The sequence below is a fragment of the Natrix helvetica genome (assembly GCF_964273705.1).
Source record: "Natrix helvetica genome assembly, chromosome: 9".
Classification (NCBI taxonomy): Eukaryota; Metazoa; Chordata; class Lepidosauria; order Squamata; family Natricidae; genus Natrix; species Natrix helvetica.
Window position 1 is genome coordinate 19,042,620 of NC_138560.1, and position 18,672 is coordinate 19,061,291.

At 45.0% G+C, this 18,672-nt stretch overlaps 2 protein-coding genes across 2 annotated transcripts in view; one reads left to right on the top strand and one right to left on the bottom strand.

Moving 5' to 3' along the window:
• LOC309396694 (angiopoietin-2-like) overlaps positions 1-11,758 on the top strand; it is a 45,073-nt gene extending 33,315 nt beyond the window's left edge. Inside the window, exons 7-9 of the mRNA XM_081962042.1 lie at positions 6,160-6,326; positions 9,146-9,276; positions 10,615-11,758. Of these exons, the coding sequence (XP_081818168.1) occupies positions 6,160-6,326; positions 9,146-9,276; positions 10,615-10,799 (483 nt within the window). The 3' untranslated portion in view covers positions 10,800-11,758. The remainder of the gene's footprint in view (positions 1-6,159; positions 6,327-9,145; positions 9,277-10,614) is intronic.
• TEKT2 (tektin 2) overlaps positions 1-18,550 on the bottom strand; it is a 103,381-nt gene extending 84,831 nt beyond the window's left edge. Inside the window, exon 1 of the mRNA XM_081962049.1 lies at positions 18,395-18,550. The gene's annotated coding sequence lies outside the window, so the exon portion shown is untranslated. The remainder of the gene's footprint in view (positions 1-18,394) is intronic.
• Between the last annotated feature and the right edge of the window lie 122 nt (positions 18,551-18,672).

The window sequence follows — 18,672 nt, forward strand, 5'->3', positions numbered from 1 at the left end:
TCCTAAAGACATGTATTGGATATGTGGAAAACTAGCTTATGAACAACTCCCTTTTAATTGGTCAGGTTCGTGTGTCTTAGGTTGGATAAAACCATCCTTCTTTTTGTTACCAATTCAATCAAAACAAATATTAGGAGTCCCCTTATATGAACAAGTAGGATTGAGAGCAAAGAGGGAAGTGCAAACTGTGTTCACAGACTTCCCTTGTAAAGAATATTCTGCTTATGATAAGGAGGATGAGAAATGGACTAGTGAACGCATAGTGTGTACATATGGAAGAGCAACATGGGCAGAAGATGGATCATGGGGGTACCGCACCCCTATATACATGTTAAATAGAATCATTCGGTTACAGGCAGTTCTGGATCTGGCAGGGGTAAGAATAGACAAAGCACTTAATGTTTTGTCGGAAGCCACTGATAAGATAAGAACTGCTGTGTATCAGAATAGATTGGCCCTAGACTATCTCTTGGCTAAAGAAGGAGGGGTGTGTGGAAAGTTTAATTTGTCCAACTGCTGCCTCCAAATCGATGAAACAGGGAAGGTGGTAAAACAGCTGACTGCAGAAATTAGACAACTTACACATAATCCCACTCAAATATGGCGAGGATTTAATCTGAAGGAGGTGTTTGGGGGATGGTTTCCCAAGCTTCCAGGATTACAGGCCATAGTTGCTTTGATTGGGTTGATTGCAGCGGGATGTGTGATACTTCCTTGTGTATTGCCAATTTTTGTTCGAACCATCTCTAATAGTCTGTCTTTATTAGCAGAAAGAAAGGCAACTGCTCAAGTGATGGCTGTGCTAGAATATGAGAACTTAAGACCTACAATAGAGTTGGAAGAATATGTGACTCTTCTGGGAAACTCAGATGAGTCACAAAGGGGGGATTAAGGAAGGAGGGAAGACAGGCCCTGAATCGGGAAGACAGGCCCTGAATCTTGGTTCAGACTTTGGTTCATTATAACATTGCAAAAGACTGGTCAAGGAAAAAGATATTTGCAGACAGAGGCAGGGTGAGATCAATGAGGCATAACATTTATATTTTTATCTGTATGTTCAGACAGACCATGAGGGGTGTATCCTGTTATCTGTCTAGGACAGGGGATAGTCCCGTGTTTGTCTCGCAGATGTTAAATGTTCCTTGACGTATTTTTATTCTCGGCTCTTTCTGTATTTTTCCATTTCTCCTTTTATCAATTTAGCAAATGTATGCCTGCGTATATGCTTACGTCAAAATGACTATATAAGATTGTTGTTTGAGACTGTTCGGGGTTCAAACCCCCTTATGCTATTTTAGCTGTTTGAACCTGCGCAATAAACTTTCTTGCATTGCAAAGAGCTGGTCTTTGAGTCCTCAATTTCCACAACACACAAGTCTTAAAGTTCCCAAGTTTGGACACCCCTGGCTTATACTGAACAAGAAAGATAGAGATGAAGATGAGGAGTGTGGGAGGCGAGTAAAAAATGGATAAAAATTGAAGCACTAATGAGGATAAGAGATGACGGATAGAAAGAATTTCCTTTTAAGCATTAAGGGAGCTTGTTGTCAGCTGATAGAGGCAGAAATAAAATTAGATATGGGAAATATTAGAACGCATATTTAATAGAATAAGCAAAAATAATAGATAGGAAGATTAGAGGTTCACAGATGTTAGGCATTTTTTCTTTTTTTCTTTAAATAATATTATGAGGATCACTTGTTTGATAAATGTGATAAAGATTACCAATATTGTTATTGTAATTTGGATTAATATGAATAATACCCAGAATCAACACTGTCCACACACAATATGGATATATATATATATATATGAACAAACGTGATGATACCTCCCGCCTACCAAACATCTGGAAACCAGCCCTAGCCAACAAACGAACACCACCCACCACCCAAGCCGTTAAAATACAAAACAACAATGCACACACAACCTGCACCAATCAGCACCAATCTACCAATCATGATACAACCACACAACCAATCATTCCACTTACTGAAACAAAGCCACCACCCCACCCCCTCCCACCAAGACTTACAGAAAGACGGCAGCTCCGTTCCCATTTTAAGCCCACAGCTTGAAGATGGCAGGTGAGATCCTGCCGAAACGTTGCAAAGACAATCTCAACCTTACACGGGAAAAGACCCGAATACAACAAAACCAGCATACCTACACCCGTGAAAATCTACGAAAACAAATATCTTACCTCTACGGGGAGGAAACCTTCTTGCTCACCAGATCCTACGAGAGGCTTGAAGTCCGGAGAGCCACCATCTTATGTGACCTAATATTCCTACGCAGCTGCCGAGACAAAAGCCTGATCCCCACATGCTTCCAACTAAAATTCCATTCACAAACCTCAGCCACCGAAAGGATCCTGAAAAGAACTGAATTAGCCCTAATCAGAAACGAACTCCACAGGAAAAGATTCCTACTAGACCAAACCAACCGGGACCTACTCACTCTTCACCTCAAACTCAGCAACAAAATCCACCCAGCACTCTGGGACAAATTCAAACAACTAGCCCTTTGGAGAGCAGAAAAAGAAACCTTCTATAAGACAGAAAAACACTCCAACAAACTCTACAGACTAGAAAAACGACAGAAGCCTAACCCCCCTCCTCAGCAACTCATGAAACAAACAGTACACAACATATCAGACAGAACCCTCACCACAGCTGAAACCAATGTCCTTTCCAGAGGATTCAACTTTGCAGTTGCCCCTAAACGCATCCCCACTGAAGACATCATATGCGGAGTTGAAGCTACACTCATCAAAATCAACCCAGATGAAGCCAATAAAATCAGACTTGCAGTCAGCAACGTCCTTTGCTCCAGCATTCCACCCAGAAGCAACTTACAGCAACAAGAAGAAAAAGCACTCTCCAACCTGAGGAAAGACAACAACATAATCATTCTCCCAGCAGACAAAGGAAACGCCACAGTGGTGATGAACACATCTGACTACCAAGCCAAACTATCCAACCTACTCCAAGACCCTGCTTACAAACCTATAAACACAGACCCCACCACCTACCTGGAAAAAACCACCAAATCCAAAATAAAAGCCTCTGCCATCAGTGAAGAAATCCAGCAAAGAATCATCCCCAGAGAGAAATCTTCCAGATGCCCCAAACTCTATGGACTCCCCAAGATACACAAAGAAGGAACACCACTCAGACCCATAGTCAGCTCCATAGGCTCACCTCTACAGAACCTTGCCAAATTCCTCGCCAAACAACTCCAACCCTACGCAGAATCCATCACCTCAAACGTACAAAACTCACTCCACTTCATAGAAACAATAAAGAAACAAAACTTACAACCCAGTGACCTACTTGTGAGTTTCGACGTCATATCCCTCTTCACCCAGGTGCCCATAAAAGAAGCCTTGACAGCCATCCAGAAAAAACACAACCCCCCCAAACACATCCTGGACCTGACCAACCACTGCCTAACCAACACATACTTCATCCATAATGGACAAAGATACAAACAGATAGAAGGAGCACCCATGGGATCACCCCTCTCTCCTGTCATTGCAAACTTATACATGGAACATTTTGAAACCAATGCCTTAGACAAATCTGAACACAAACCCAAACTCTGGCTTAGATATGTTGATGACACTTTCGTGATTTGGCCACATGGAAAAGAAAAACTGGACAACTTCCTCACACATCTCAACAACCTACACCCCAAAATACAATTCACCATGGAAATAGAAGCAAACAACCAACTTCCCTTTCTGGATGTCCTAATCTACAAAAAACCCAATGGCTCCCTAGGACACACCATCTACCAGAAAAAAACACACACCAACCGCTACTTAAATGCACAATCCCATCACCACCCTGCACAGATCAACTCTGTAGCCAAGACCCTCATCTCCAGAACCAAACGCCTAGCCGACAAAGACCACCTGAAAACTGAATTACACAAACTCACAAATGAATTAATCTCCAATGGATTCCAAAGAAAAACAATCACCAACCTAATCCAAAAGGAGACTCCCCCAAAAAACCAAGATACAGAACAGGAAAATGGCATCGCCCTCCTCCCTTACATCAAAGGCACCACAGATAAAATCAGCAAAATTCTCCACAAGCACAATATCAGGACAGCCTTCACCACTGACCAAAAAATAGCCAACATCTTAAGAAACCCCAAAGACAAAATCCAGCTAGAAAACCAAGGAGTCTACGAAATACCATGCAAAACCTGCCCAGCAATATACATAGGACAAACAAACAGGAGAATAAATGCACGCATCACAGAACACAAAAATGCAGTAAGAAAAAAAGAAAAAACTTCTTCCCTTTTCCAGCACCTTAAAGCTACAGGACACGAAATCAACTTTGAAGGAGCCAGGTTAATCTCCAAAACAGAACACCTCCACAAGAGAATAATCATGGAAGCCATCGAAATAGAGAAACACCCCCACAGCATGAACAAACGTGATGATACCTCCCGCCTACCAAACATCTGGAAACCAGCCCTAGCCAACAAACGAACACCACCCAAGCCGTTAAAATACAAAACAACAATGCACACACAACCTGCACCAATCAGCACCAATCTACCAATCATGATACAACCACACAACCAATCATTCCACTTACTGAAACAAAGCCACCACCCCACCCCCTCCCACCAAGACTTACAGAAAGACGGCAGCTCCGTTCCCATTTTAAGCCCACAGCTTGAAGATGGCAGGTGTCATCCTGCCGAAACGTTGCAAAGACAATCTCAACCTTACACGGGAAAAGACCCGAATACAACAAAACCAGCATATATATATATATATATATACCAAGCTTTTTTTTAGCTCATACATAGAGAGCTTGTGGCACTGAGATCTTGCAGACTCCAACTTCCGGAGGCCTCTTACCTTTAACCACGTTGTCTGGCAAACCCATCCAGAAATATCTGGAAACCAACCAGCTCCTTATCCCAGTGAAGTCTGTGCTAAATATAATTGAGGTGGCTGCTACATTGATGGCAGACTCCACCTCCCCACCCTTGTTCTCTGCTGTCAATCCATCCACCTTTCTGCTTAACATTTGTTGTTGCTGTTGTTGCAAAGTTGTGCCTGACCCATCGCAACCCCATAGACAATGTTCCTCCAGGCCTTCCTGTCCTCTACCATCCTCTGGAATCCATTTAAGCTCAGGCTTACTGCTTCGGTGTCTCCATCCAGCCACCTCATTCTTTGTTGTCCTCTTCTCACTGGAGAAGAGCATGCGGCTCTTCTCCAGTGAGTCCTTCCTTCTTATTAGGTGGCCAAAGTATTGAGTTTTCTCTTCAAGATCTGGCCTTCTAAAGAGCAGTCAGGGTTGATCTCCTCTAGGACTGACCGGCTGGATGGCCTTGCAGTCCAAGGGACTCACGGGAGTCTTCTCCAGCACCAGAATTCAAAGGCCTCCATTCTTTGGCGCTCAGCCTTTCTTATAGTCAAACTTTCACAGCCATTCATTGCAACTGGGAAAACCATAGCCTTGGATATATGCACTTTTGTTGGCAGAGTGATCTCTCTGCTTTTTAGTATGCTGTCTAGATTTGCCTCTGCTTAAGATATTGATGTATTATTCTCATTCTGTACCTTTGTCATTGATTATTTTATTGTTCTATTATTTTACTTCTACAGGTAGTCCTCGACTTACGACCATAATCAAGCCCAACATTTCAGTTGCTAAGTGAAACATTTCTTAAGGGGAGCTTTGCCCCATTTTACCACACTTCATGCCCTAGCTGTTAAGTGAATCACTGCAGTTGCTAAGCTAGTAATACTAAGTGAATCTGCCTCCCCGACTAACTTTGCTTGTCAGAAGGTCGCAAAAGAGGATTACATGACCCCAGGATGTCATAAATATGAGTCAGTTGCCAAGCTTCCGAATTTTGATCCCAATAACCATGGGGATGCTGCAGCAGTTGTAAGTGTGAAAACAGCCATGTCACTCTTTTTAACGTCGTAACTTTAAACGGTCGCTAAATGAATTGGCGTAAGTCGAGGGCCACCTGTATTCCTTTCATTTCTCTTCCTTTTTATCATCGTAAGCTGCCTAAGGGTCGCCCCAACGTGAGGCAGGTGGCAAATAAATTTAACAAACAAACATTTTGTACCAGACTTTTCCCCCAATGTCTTCTCACACTTTCTGACAGGGTTTTGGCTCCCCGCCTGGAGAGTACTGGTTGGGTAACCACTTCATCCACTTGCTCACCGCACAGAACCGCTACTCCCTCCGCATCCTGCTCCAAGACTGGGAAAACAACGAGGCTTATTCCGCCTTTGAGCATTTCCAAGTGGGCTCCGAGGAACAGAATTATCGGTGAGGTTTTTCACGGAACATCTGTGGCCTTTGCTTAAGCCAGTGTTCCTCAACCTTGGCCACTTGAAGATGTCCAGACTTCAACTCCCAGAATTCCCCAGCTGGGGAATTCTGGGAGTTGAAGTCCGGACATCTTCAAGTGGCCAAGGTTGAGGAACACTGGCTTAAGCTATTTGTTGAACAAGCCGGAACCTGGAATCCTGCCCCAATAGATGGGTGACCTTCCACTCCTAAAATTTCCCAAGGCTGAGAATTCTAGGATTTGATTGCCATACTGGGACAGCCGCACTCCAATTCTCACATAGGAAGATCATTTGGTGATCCTGTAAGATTTGGGCCAAGTGTAATTTTCACAATCTCTGTACGGTTTTATGTCTGTCCCACGGGTGTGTGCCTCAAACTCAGCTAGCAGTTGAGAAGGTTTTTTGAAGGTTGAGTTCCAGACCTTCTCACTGTTATTCCACCAACTAATCTAGGTGGAAACCAACATGGAATTTCCCATGCTAGATAGAACAACATTTCCCAACCTGGTGCCAGAGGTGGAATTCAGCAGGTTCTGACCAGTTTTGGAGAACCAGTAGCGGAAATTTTGAGTAGTTTGGAGAACCAGTAAATACCACCTCTGACTGGCCCCTCCCCCATCTATTCTCTGCCTCCCGAGCCCCAGCTGATCGGGAGGAAATGGGGATTTTGCAGTATCCTTCCCCTGGAGTGGGGAGGGAATAGGGATTTTGCAGTATCCTTCCTCTGGAGTGGGGAGGGAATGGGGATTTTGCAGTATCCTTCCTCTGGAGTGGGAGGGAATGGGGATTTTGCAGTATCCTTCCCCTGGAGTGCGGAGGGAATGGGAATTTTGCAGTAACCTTCCCCTGGAGTGCGGAGGGAATGGGAATTTTGCAGTAACCTTCCCCTGGAGTGCGGAGGGAATGGGGATTTTGCAGTAACCTTCCCCTGCTATGCCCACCAAGCCATGCCCACCAAGCCACGACCACAGACCTGGTAGTAAAAACTTTTGAATTCCACCACTGCCTGGTACCCTCAGTGCTGGCTGGGAGTTGGGACAGTTGCAATCTCTCATGCCAGGGGAAGTGTGTTGCGTTGGGGAAGATTGGCAGAGCCCAACTGCACAAGAGAAGAGGGGGGAGAAAGGAGAAGAAATGAACAGCTGTCTCCCTAGAGCAGTGTTACTCAGCCTTCATAGCTTTGTGATGTGTGGACTTCAATTCCCAGAATTCCCCAGCCGGAAGGATGTATTCTGGGAGTTGAAGTTCACCCATTCTAAAGTTGCCAAGGTTGAGAAACACTGCTTTACAGGTTGATTTCAGTGGCAGCTCCTTGAGCCAGGATCTCACCTAGGAATTTTCTAAAATAAAATGAAATTCTAATCTCCCTCCAACTGGGCTGGACCTCCTGCAGAACTGCCTGTCTCTGGTCTTATGGCTTTCAGCTCATCAGGAACAAATAATCACTCCTACACCCCTGGCAGAAGTTAAAACACAAGTTAAATCAGGGTACGGCTCTCCTTTAAAAAAAAGCCCATCTAAGAGAGCAGCTTTCTTGCCCCCGATGGGTACCTCACATTATATTTTTCAAGGAGCATCTCATTTGCCCATTCATCTGGATTAAACATTCAGGCGGTTCTTTCACTCTTTCACTTGGATTCATTCAATGTCTACTAATTCCTATACAAGCAAAGCAAATGCAGACTTCCCTTAACTTATGACCATAACTGAGCCCAAAATTTTGATTGATAAGCAGGACAGTTGTTAAGTGAGTTTAAGTTCAGGCCATGTTATGACCTTTCTCCCCACAATTGTTCAATGAATCACTGCAGTTGTTAAGTTAGTAACCCGGTTGTTAAGTGAATCCGACTTCCCCATTAATTTTAGCACTAGCAATAGCACTTAGACTTACCGTATTTTTCGGACTATAAGACCCACCGGTGAATAAGACGCAGCAAGGTTTAGAAGAGGTAAGTAAGAAAAAAAAGTTTTTATCCTCCCCGGTCCCCCAGGAGTACTCTGCAGGTTTCAGCAGGGCTGGGGGTGGGGAGGCAAAAATACCCCATTTTTACAAAAAACACATGAAAAACAGGGTGTTTTTCACAAAAACAGAAGCATTTTTGCCTTCCCTCAGCCATGCTGAAACCTACAGAGTGCTGTTGGGGGCTGGTTGGAGGCAAAAACACCCTGTTTTTCACCCATTTTTTTGCAAAAATGGGATGCGGGGGGTGAGGTTTCGGGAGGCCAAAAATGGCTGCATTTGGTGTATAAGATGCACCAACATTTCCATGCTCTTTTAGGGGGGTGAAAAAGGTGCATCTTAAACTCCGAAAATACGGTATATACTGCTTCATAGTGCTTTACAGCCCTCTCTAAGTGGGTTACAGAGTCAGCCTCTTGCCCCCAACAGTCTGGGTCCTCAGTTTAGTGACCTCAGAAGGATGGAAAGCTGGGTCAACCTTGAGCCTTGTGAGATCTGAACTGTCAAACTGCTGGCAGCCGGTCATCAGCAGAAGGAGCCTGCAGTACCGCACTGTAACCACTGAGCCACTACTGACTTTTCTTGTCAGAATTTTGCAAAAGATGATCACATGACCCCACTGCAAATGTCATAAATGTGAGTTGCCAAGCTTCCGAATTTTGATCACACAACCATGGGGATGCTGCAGTGGTCGTAAGTGTGAACAAAGGTCGTAAGTCACTTTTTTCACTGCTGAAGTTGAACAGTTATTAAACAAAAGATTGCAAGTCCAGCATCTTTATGATCAAATTGTGACTTACGGTTGACGGTAGCTTCTTTGCTCTCCCTTCGGGCAGACTTTACGCGAGGAGATACAGTGGGACGGCTGGACGCACCAGCAGCCTCAGCCCCTCGGGAACCGACTTCAGCACCAAGGACACTGACAATGATCGATGCGCGTGCAAATGTGCCCAGATGGCAGGTGGAGGTAATGAGGGGGGAGGAGTGGGACGTACTCCTTCTGTAGGACCATCATTCTGAGAAGTAGCCAAGCCGGGCCATCGGTTAAAAAAATGGTGCCTGCCCAAGGATGAGGTTCAAAAATTTTAGCAAGGGGGTTCTCTGCCTGGTATCTGGGTGGGTGTGGCCATGGTGGGCATGACCTAGTTGGCCTCCTGCACCACAGTAGAGGATGGGTGTTTTCACCCTCCCCAGGCTCCGGAGGCTTTTCTCGAGCCTCCAGGAGTGCAAAAACTGCTTCCGCTGGACTCCGGGGGCTCTCCAGAGGCTGGAAAAGAAACTTCTGGAACTTGCGGGAGGGCCATTTTTTGCCCTCCCCGAGCCTCTGCACAGACCCTGTACTTACCTGGCATCCCAAATGGGCCACATGTGGACTCCTGGGAGGGGTTGAGTGGGGAGGGAAGGGGTGAAAACCAACATGGAATTTCCCATGCTAGATAGATCAGTCTTCCCACCTTCGGTGATGGCTGGGAATTGGGGCAATTGTAGTCTCACATACCAAAGAATTGTGCTGGGTTGGGGACGTCTGGTGCACCCCAAACACTTGCCCATCAACTTACATTTCCTAAACCTACAGAGAGAGGTTCAATGAGAGAAACCAATGATGTAATTCAACACTTGCTTAATCCAAACTATTCTGCAAATTTTTCTTAGAAAGTTGAAAGAGCAACCTCTTTTGATGTTTGGGCCAAATCTTCTTCAATTTCAGATTAGAAGCATATATATACAAAAATCCATTCTTGAATAATTCTTCTTCTTCTTCTTCTTCTTCTTCTTCTTCTTCTTCTTCTTCTTCTTCTTCTTCTTCTTCTTCTTCTTCTTCGTCTTCGTCTTCGTCTTCGTCTTCGTCTTCTTCTTCTTCTGCTGCTGCTGCTACTTCTGCTTCTTCTGCTTCTTCTTCTTCTTTTTCTCCTCCTCCTCCTCCTCCTCCTCCTCCTCCTCCTCCTCCTCCTCCTCCTCCTCCTTCTAAAAATGTGTGTGGTACACATATGACTTACTCTCTGAAAACAAATATTGTGGGTGTAAGACACACCTAGCACCCCTCGGAATGTGTGTTCTGTTACGATACAGCCTGTTGTGCCTTAAAATGGCTTCTACTATACAGTGCAGTGGAGTTGCCATGGTAATGTCTTCACAGTACTCCACAAGGGGGCTCCGTCTGATAAGGGGGAAAATCCAACATTAGAAATTACGTTTGGCCCGGACATTTTCCCCCTATCAATAAATACCTGGGCAATGCTGGGTTATCAGCACCAGTTCTAAATATTTTTCTTTTCTCCTTTTCCCCTTTCTCTGCCTCCTTCAGGTTGGTGGTTTGATGCTTGTGGACCTTCTAACCTGAATGGCCTCTATTACCCTCCCAATCCTGCCACAATCAGATACAATGGCATGAAGTGGCACTACTGGAAAGGACCCGGACACAGCCTCAAAACAAGCACCATGATGGTCCGTCCAGTGGACTTCAGAGAGGAGCAAGTGGGGATTCTGTGATCTGTCACATGGCAGAAGGAGAGGAGACCCCCTTCTGATGGTCCCCTTCTGGCTTACACAAAATTGATGGATGATTGCAAGTCCTTGCCATGAACTAACTTTCTTCTATGTAGATTTTTTTTCTTTTAGAAATCTGCATGGCACAGAGTTCATTGTGGAAATTTCACAGGAGATCTGGAAGGTGTTGCTTTTTTGTTGCTTTCATGGGGGTGGGGGGAGACAATTAGGCCTGAATCTCTCAACCTTATCAACTTTGAGAAGTCTGGATGACTTCAACTCCCAGAATTCTAAGCTGGCTGAGGAATTCTGGGAGTTGAAGTCCATGCATCTTAAAGTTGTTGAGGAATACAGGTTGAGGAATACAGAGTTAGACTGTAAATGATCCTACCCTTTGGATAATATTTGTTGCCCAAAGATAGCAGTGTGGTTTTGGGCTGCCCTGGAAGGGATCAGAAATAAGTTTGGTGGCTGAATGAGAGTTACCGTATTTTCCGGAGTATAAGATGCTCTGAAGTATAAGACACACCTAGCTTTTGGGGAGGAAAGCGAGGAAAAAAATCTGCCTCTGCCTCCCAGCAATTTGCCCCTTGCAGCAAACAGAAAATAGCCCGTTTCAGTTTCAGCAGAGCCTGATTAGCACAAGCAGCTGATTTAGTTGGATCGGCCTCCAATCAGCTGTTTCAGGCTGCAGGGATTGGCATTGCCTATTGCCGCCTCTGCACGGCCCATTTTCAGTCTCCACATCCTGTTTTCAGCCTCCAGAGGCCCCGTTTTCGGCCCCCATGCACCCCATTTTCCGCCCATTCTGGGCAGCAGGGATTGAAATGGGTGGAAAATGGGGCACGTGGAGGCCAAAAATGGAGCATGCAGAAGCCAAAAATAGGGTGCGGAGGCCCAAAATAGGGCACACAGAGGCGGCAATAACTGCAGCCTGAAACAGCTGATGGTCAGGAGGCCGATCCAACCGACAATCAGATGCTTGTGCTGTTTGCTTCTAGGTGGCAAATTGCTGGGAGGCAGAGGCCAAAGGGTGGGGGCCAGGGTGTGGGTGGGGTTACATTCAGTGTATAAGACACACCCAAATTTTCAACCTCTTTTATAGGGGGGGGGAGTGTGTCATACTCCAAAAAATACAGTACGATCCTTGATTTAAGTAGAAAGACTAGGCACAAAACTGTAACAGTCCATTGATAACAGGTGTTTGAGTGATAAAAGGTATTTGGGATTTGACATTGCCAATGACATTCCTTGTCCCCCCATCATTCCTTCTCCCGAACATCTCCAAGTGTGAACCATGTGCACTAGTGTCTAGGATCTCAGACAGCTGTACCTTTTAGCACCGGAATTCAGGAATTCCAAGAAACGGCAACTTGACAAACCAGGAAACTCTGTGGGAGTGTGTTTGTGTGTGTGTGTCTCTGCTCAATGCAGGTGTTTCTGTTAGACCTGCATGTCTATGATTCTCAGGGGAAACAGGTACGGGTAGTCCTCAACATACGACCACAATTAGGACAAGAATTTCTGTTGCTCAGCCAGGCGGTCATTAAGTGACCTTTTATGCCACCATTGTTAAGTGGATGGCTGAAGTTGTTCAGCGAATCATGTGGTCCTTAAGTAAATCTGACTTCCCCGTTGACCTTGCTAGTCAAATGTCAGCTGTGAAGGTTGCAAATGGTGACCGCAGGATCCTAGCTGCTGCCACCATTATAAAACCCATGCCATTTCCTCTGAAACTGTGAAATTCAGATCACAGTTACAAGATCTGAATTTGAATCTTGCAACTATGGAGATGCTGCAACGGTCATAAGTGTGAAGTTGCAAGTCACTTTTTTCAGTGCCATGGTTACAACGAATGGCGGTTATACGCAGGGGGTGAGCTTCAAAAATTGCAGCAACAGCTTCACTGCCCCATTGCTGGGTGGGCGTGGCCTAGTTGGCCTCCTGCACCATGGTGGGAGGCGGTGGCCTTTTTTGCCCTCCCCAGGCTCTGGAAGCTTTCCTCGAGCCTCCAGGAGGGCAAAACCTGCTCCCCCACCCCCCATTTTCCCCCCTCCCCGAGCCTCCACGTGGGCCCTGCACTTAGCTGGCAGGATGAACAGGTCACATGGAGGCTCCTGGGAAGGGAGGAGTGGGTGTGGCCAGCCTGTGGTGGCATTTGGGGGTTCACTGAACTGGGAAGAATCCTAGCTAGAGGATCGCCTGAACCTGTGCAAATCCCCAGCAGGTCACTCCTTGCTATACGAATGGTTGTAAGTTGAGGACTACCTATATGCAAATTAACTACCAATTTTCTAGCATATTATATCTGCATCATTGCTCTCCCGGAGCTGTTTGTTTACATATAATTGCTGAGCTCATGAAACCTCTTATGCAAAAGTTTAATTGCAAATACTTAGGGAATTTTCAATTTTTTAAAATAATAATAATAATAATAATACTGAGATTACCATATTGTGGTTCAGAACTCTTAGACAATTGGGACCCTTTTAAAATCCAAGTATTTTATCTACAATATGTTTTTTTTCTAAAAACTGTAAAAGGGAATCAAATAAAACAGCGGTCTGCCTTTTCATACATATCTTTGTGTTCTTGGGACTGACTCCAGGGAAGGGAAAGGCATGGAAGGAAAAAAAGATACCGAAAGACATCCTGGGGTGAACTACTCATAAACCTTGGCTGACGTCAGAAAAGCTGATGGGAGCCCTTACTGCGTGGATAAGGAGCCAGGATTGAAGGCTGGACAGGAAAGGGGGAAAAATATCCTAGAAAATTCAAGGGGAAACAACTTCCATATTTCCGCAGAGAAAACCAAATGGAAATGTTTATATAATCATGAAGACCTGTATCTACAGTTAGTCCTTAGCTTACGACCACAATTGGAAACAGAACTTCCCTTTCTAAGTAAGGCGTTTGTTAAGTGAGTCACTCTGAATTTTACGACATTATTCCTCATAGTTCTTAAGTGACCCACTGCATTTGTTACGTGAATCATGCAGTCATGAAGTGAATCCAGCTTCCCCCACTGACTTCCATTGCAGGAAGAGGGTTGGGAGGGTTACAAATGGCAATGGTCATATGACCCTGGGATGACGCCATGGTCGTAGGTGTGAGGAACGGTCACAAGTCACTCTTGTCAGTGCCTTTTTTCCAATGCCATTGTAACTTCGCTTGCTACACAAATGGTTGTAAGTTGAAAACTACCTGCATTTATTTTCTCTTTTATGGACACCATAAAAAACATTTGCTTGTGTTGAACAATTTGCCTCATTAGTCCCTTATACTCCCTTATGATTCTGCAAGCATCAATAGCAATAGCACTAGACTTATACACTGCTTCACAGTGCTTTTTACAGCCCTCTCTAAGCTGTTTACAGAGTCAGCCTCTTGCCCCCCAACAATCTGGGTCCTCATTTTACCCACTTCGAAAGGATGGAAGGCTGAGTCAACCTTGAGCCTGGTGAGATTCGATCTGCCAACTGTTGGCAGCCGGTGATCAGCAGAAATACTGTATTTTTTGGAGTATAAGACTCACCTTTCCCCCCACCCACCCACCAAAAGACTGTAGAAATGTTGGTGCGTCTTATACACCAAATACAGCCATTTGGGGGCTCCCAAGGCCCCGCCCCTGCATCCCATTTTTGTGAAAAACGTGTCATTTTTCACAAAAACGGAGGTGTTTTTGCCTTCCCCCAGCCACCAGCAGTACTCTGCAGGCTTCAACAGGGCTGGGGGGAAGGCAAAAATGCTCCCGCTTTTTGCCCATTTTTTGCAAAAATGGGGGCGTTTTTGCCTCCGCCACCAGCCCTGCTGAAGCCTGCAGAGTGTTCCTGGGGTCCAAGGAGGACAAAAACTTTTTTTTCTTACTTACCTCTTTGAAATCTTGGTGTGTCTTATACACCGGTGCATCTTATAATCCGAAAAATACAGTAGCCTGCAACCATCAACGATGGAAAAGCAACAGAACATATAAAAAGAAGCTTACCTCCCTCTTGCTAAATTTGGAGAAGGGTTGGAAATGAGGGGTGACAGCTGCAGGGCAAATTCTAGATATTTTTAGTCTTTTTTTTTAAAAAAAGAATCATATCAGCAATTAAAAAAAATGTATAACTTTAAGATGGGTGAATTTCAACTCTGTGAATTTTCCGGGTCCGCATGGCTAGGCCAGGAGTGTCCAATCTTGGCAACCTTAAGACTTGTGGACTTCAATTCCCAGAATCCAGCCCGATTTAAGATTGTATCCGATTTTAAGAAGAAATGCCTTTCAAAGGAGAAAAGCATTATGTCTGGTCCCTGTATACAAGGATTTCTACAAGGCAGAGAGGGGGCCAGGGCCGTATGCCAGTTATCAGCTACCTTCAGAGTCAGACATCAGTGAGGCAGATGAACGGCTGGAGCCTGTTCCCAGTGTGTGCATGTGCAGAGTTGCCAGACGAAGAGAACAGCTAAAGAACATGGGTCAACTTGGGAGTAAGGCCACAGATGGACAATGAATGGCCCCTCCCAGAGAATATAAAAGAGGAGCGAAAGGGGAGTGGAGTTTGCAGGAGACAATTACTTCACTTAATTGGTTCATGACTCTCCGAGGCTCCTTGCCGAGTTTTGCAGATATCGGTCTGTCAGCTCTCCAAGCCAGATAAGGTCTGTGAGTATAAATCCTCCCTTGAAAGACTTTGCTGGATGTGAATGAGCAGAATTCACAGGAAATTAATAAAGGGTTTTTTTTGGGTTGGGACCTCATGCTCTTGGGAAGCCTAGGTCAAAACCAGGACAGGGGTTGGAGAGAAAACTACGTGCACGAAAGCTCTCCCAATGCATCATGGTAGGAGAGCCAGAGGGACAATGGCTGCAAATGATATCATCAGCTCCACAGAAGCCCCCTTCTCCCTGTGTCGCAGGAACCCGGACAGAGCTTACGTACCTCCCTCTGTGCTCCCTGGGGACATCAAGCGATGACCCCCCAGTGTAGCAACTACAGGTAGTCTTTGACTTACAAGAGATCATTTAATGACTGTTCAAAGTTGCAACAGCACTGAAAAAAGTGACATTTTTCACACTTATGACCGATGCAGCGTCCCCATGGTCACATGATCAAAATTTGGCCGCTTGGCCACTGACTCTTATTTATGATGGTTGCAATGCTGCGGGGTCACAGGATCCCTTTTTGCAACCTTCTGACCAGCATAGTCAACGGGGCAGTCAGATTTGCTTCACAAACGTGTTACTCACTTAACGACCTCAGCCATTCACTTTTAACACCCGGGGCAAGAAAGGTTGTAAAATGGGGCAACACTCGCTTCACCATTGTCTCACTTAACCGCAAAAATTTCAGGGTCAATTGTGGTCGTAAGTCGAGAACTACCTGTACTGTGTTTTTTTGCCCGAACCGCCATGATGTCGGTTGCCAAAAGCAGCCGAACAGGAGCAAAATTTGTGGTGTCAGGGCCAAGCGATGGAAAGGCTGGGTGGTTTTGAAAATGGAGCCACGGGGGAAAGCATTCAGGGAGGCCATTCTCCACAACGTTCTCATGGAAGACTCCGTTGCACTACCGTGCCTCACGCCCGCTTCTTTTCCAGGGTGGGTCTCTGGGTAAGAGCTGGGAAGGCTTCCAGAAACCACCAGAAGCCGAGGGACTGGCCTGCCCGCTTTTATTTCTCAGGCTTGCTTTGAGGTCTGGAAGGCAAACAATCTGCTGAAGGCATCTATGTGGCAGTTTCTCAGGAAAACCCGTTTCCAGGAGAGCAGAGTTCCCTTCTGCCAATGCACCCATCTTACGACACAACAGGAGCCCTGTCGTTATTTCACCACCCATGTCTGCTCAGGAGAAGCCTCGGGAGACGGCAGGGGTTGGCTGAGGCCACTGAAAGAACCACACATTGGGTTATGACTTTTATTGGATTATTATTGTTTTTGTTATTATTATTATTTGATGATTATTATTGGGTTATGATGATTGTGACAATTGGGTTGTTGTTGTTATTATTATTACTGGTTAATCTTTGTTGAGATGCACAGCGTTTGGGGCTGGTTGGTAGCTCAACAGCTCGAGTCCTAACCAAGGACCTAGGAACTGTTAAGGTGACGTCGGAGGATATGAGCTGTCCCAAGTAGGATGGTTTTTTGTAGAGTCAGAATGTTCAAGTCCAATAGCAAGAGAGCCCTTTAGGTATTGCTCCAAGGGCTCCAATTACAATTATTGGAGCAATTATTATTACTGGTTAATCTTTGGTGAGATTCACAGCCTTTGGGGCTGGTTGGTAGCTCAACAGCTCAAGTCCTAACCAAGGACCTAGGCAAATACCATTGACTGGTGCTAATGGTTGATATGGGTTGCTGCCAGCGTCCTAGGTATCAATCAATTGTTGTTGTTATTGTTATTATACTTTATTCATTAAACATGAAACAGCCAACTGAATATTCAAAAATGCATCACAAGTACCACTGACTGGTGCTAATGGTTGATACGGTTTGCTGCCAGCGTCCTAGGTATCAACCAAGTACCTTCTTAAAATATAAGATGTTCTGAGTAGCGCAGTTTTTTGCAGTTCCGCTGGTGTTATTGCAAGAAGCTGCAATTTGTTGATGTATCTTGTAAAATTCTTGGACATGGTGCCAAGTGCTCCGATGACAATGGGTATCATTGTTACATGCTTCATCCACAGCTGTGTAGTTTCGATGGCCAGGTCGCGATATTTCATTATTTTTTCTAGTTCTTTTTCTTCGACTCTGGCATCACCAGGAACAGCGATATCAATAAACTGTACATTTCAGCCCTCTACAACCATGATATCTGGCATGTTGTGCTCCAAATGACGATCCATTTTTATTCAAAAGTCCCACAAGATCTTCACCTTCTCATTTTCAGTAACCTTTTCCACTTTATGTTCCTATGACTTTCTGGATTATTATTATTATTATTATTATTATTATTATTATTATTATTATTATTATTATTATTATTATTATATTGTATCACAGCGGCCAGTTGTTTCGCCGGATTTGGCATTGATTACTAGTCGGGCCCCACCCAGGGTCCTAGGCCGTCGTAACGTATTTTCGTAATATATGTGCAGATCCAAGCAGTGCAGCTTTTTGCATTTGACTGATGGTGATTTTGTCAAGTTTTAACTGTTTTAAATGTAATTCCAGTGCTTTTGGAATAGCACCCAGTGTGCCAATTACCACTGGAATTACCACTGCTGGTTTGTGCCATAATCGTTGAATTTCAATTTTTAAGTCCTGGTATTTCGCGACTTTTTCATGTTCCTTCTCCTCGACCCTGCTATCACCTGGTATTGCGATGTCTATGATTGTAACCTTATTTTTCTCAACCAGTGTGATGTCTGGTGTGTTATGCGCCAGTATTTTGTCTGTTTGTATACAAAAATCCCACAGGATCTTGACTTATTATTATTATTATTATTATTATTATTATTATTATTATTATTATTATTATTAGTAGTAGTAGTAGTAGTAGTAGTAGTAGTAGTAGTAGTAGTAGTAGTAGTAGTAGTAGTAGTAGTAGTAGTAGTAGTAGTAGTAGTAGTGTTATTCTTTGTTTTTAAAGAGGTGGGGCAAAAAAACCTTTTTACCTCACCTCAGGAAAACTGCACGGCTGGGCCTGTGAGGCTGAGCTGGCCGACGCCTCCGTTCCCGCTTCCGTGGGGCGCCGCAACTTTACCTCTTCTCACCTGTCCGAGATGCGGGCTGAAGGATGCACGCGGCGGGCGTCCGGCTGGGGAGGGAGCCGATCTTCGCCCTCTAGCGGACAAGCCGGGAAGAGCAGTTCGGCGGCGACCGAGGAGGACGCTCCAGCGGTTTCGCCTGCAACTTGGCTCGGCTCGTCCGAGCGGGGCCGTGGGGGGGGGGGGGCGA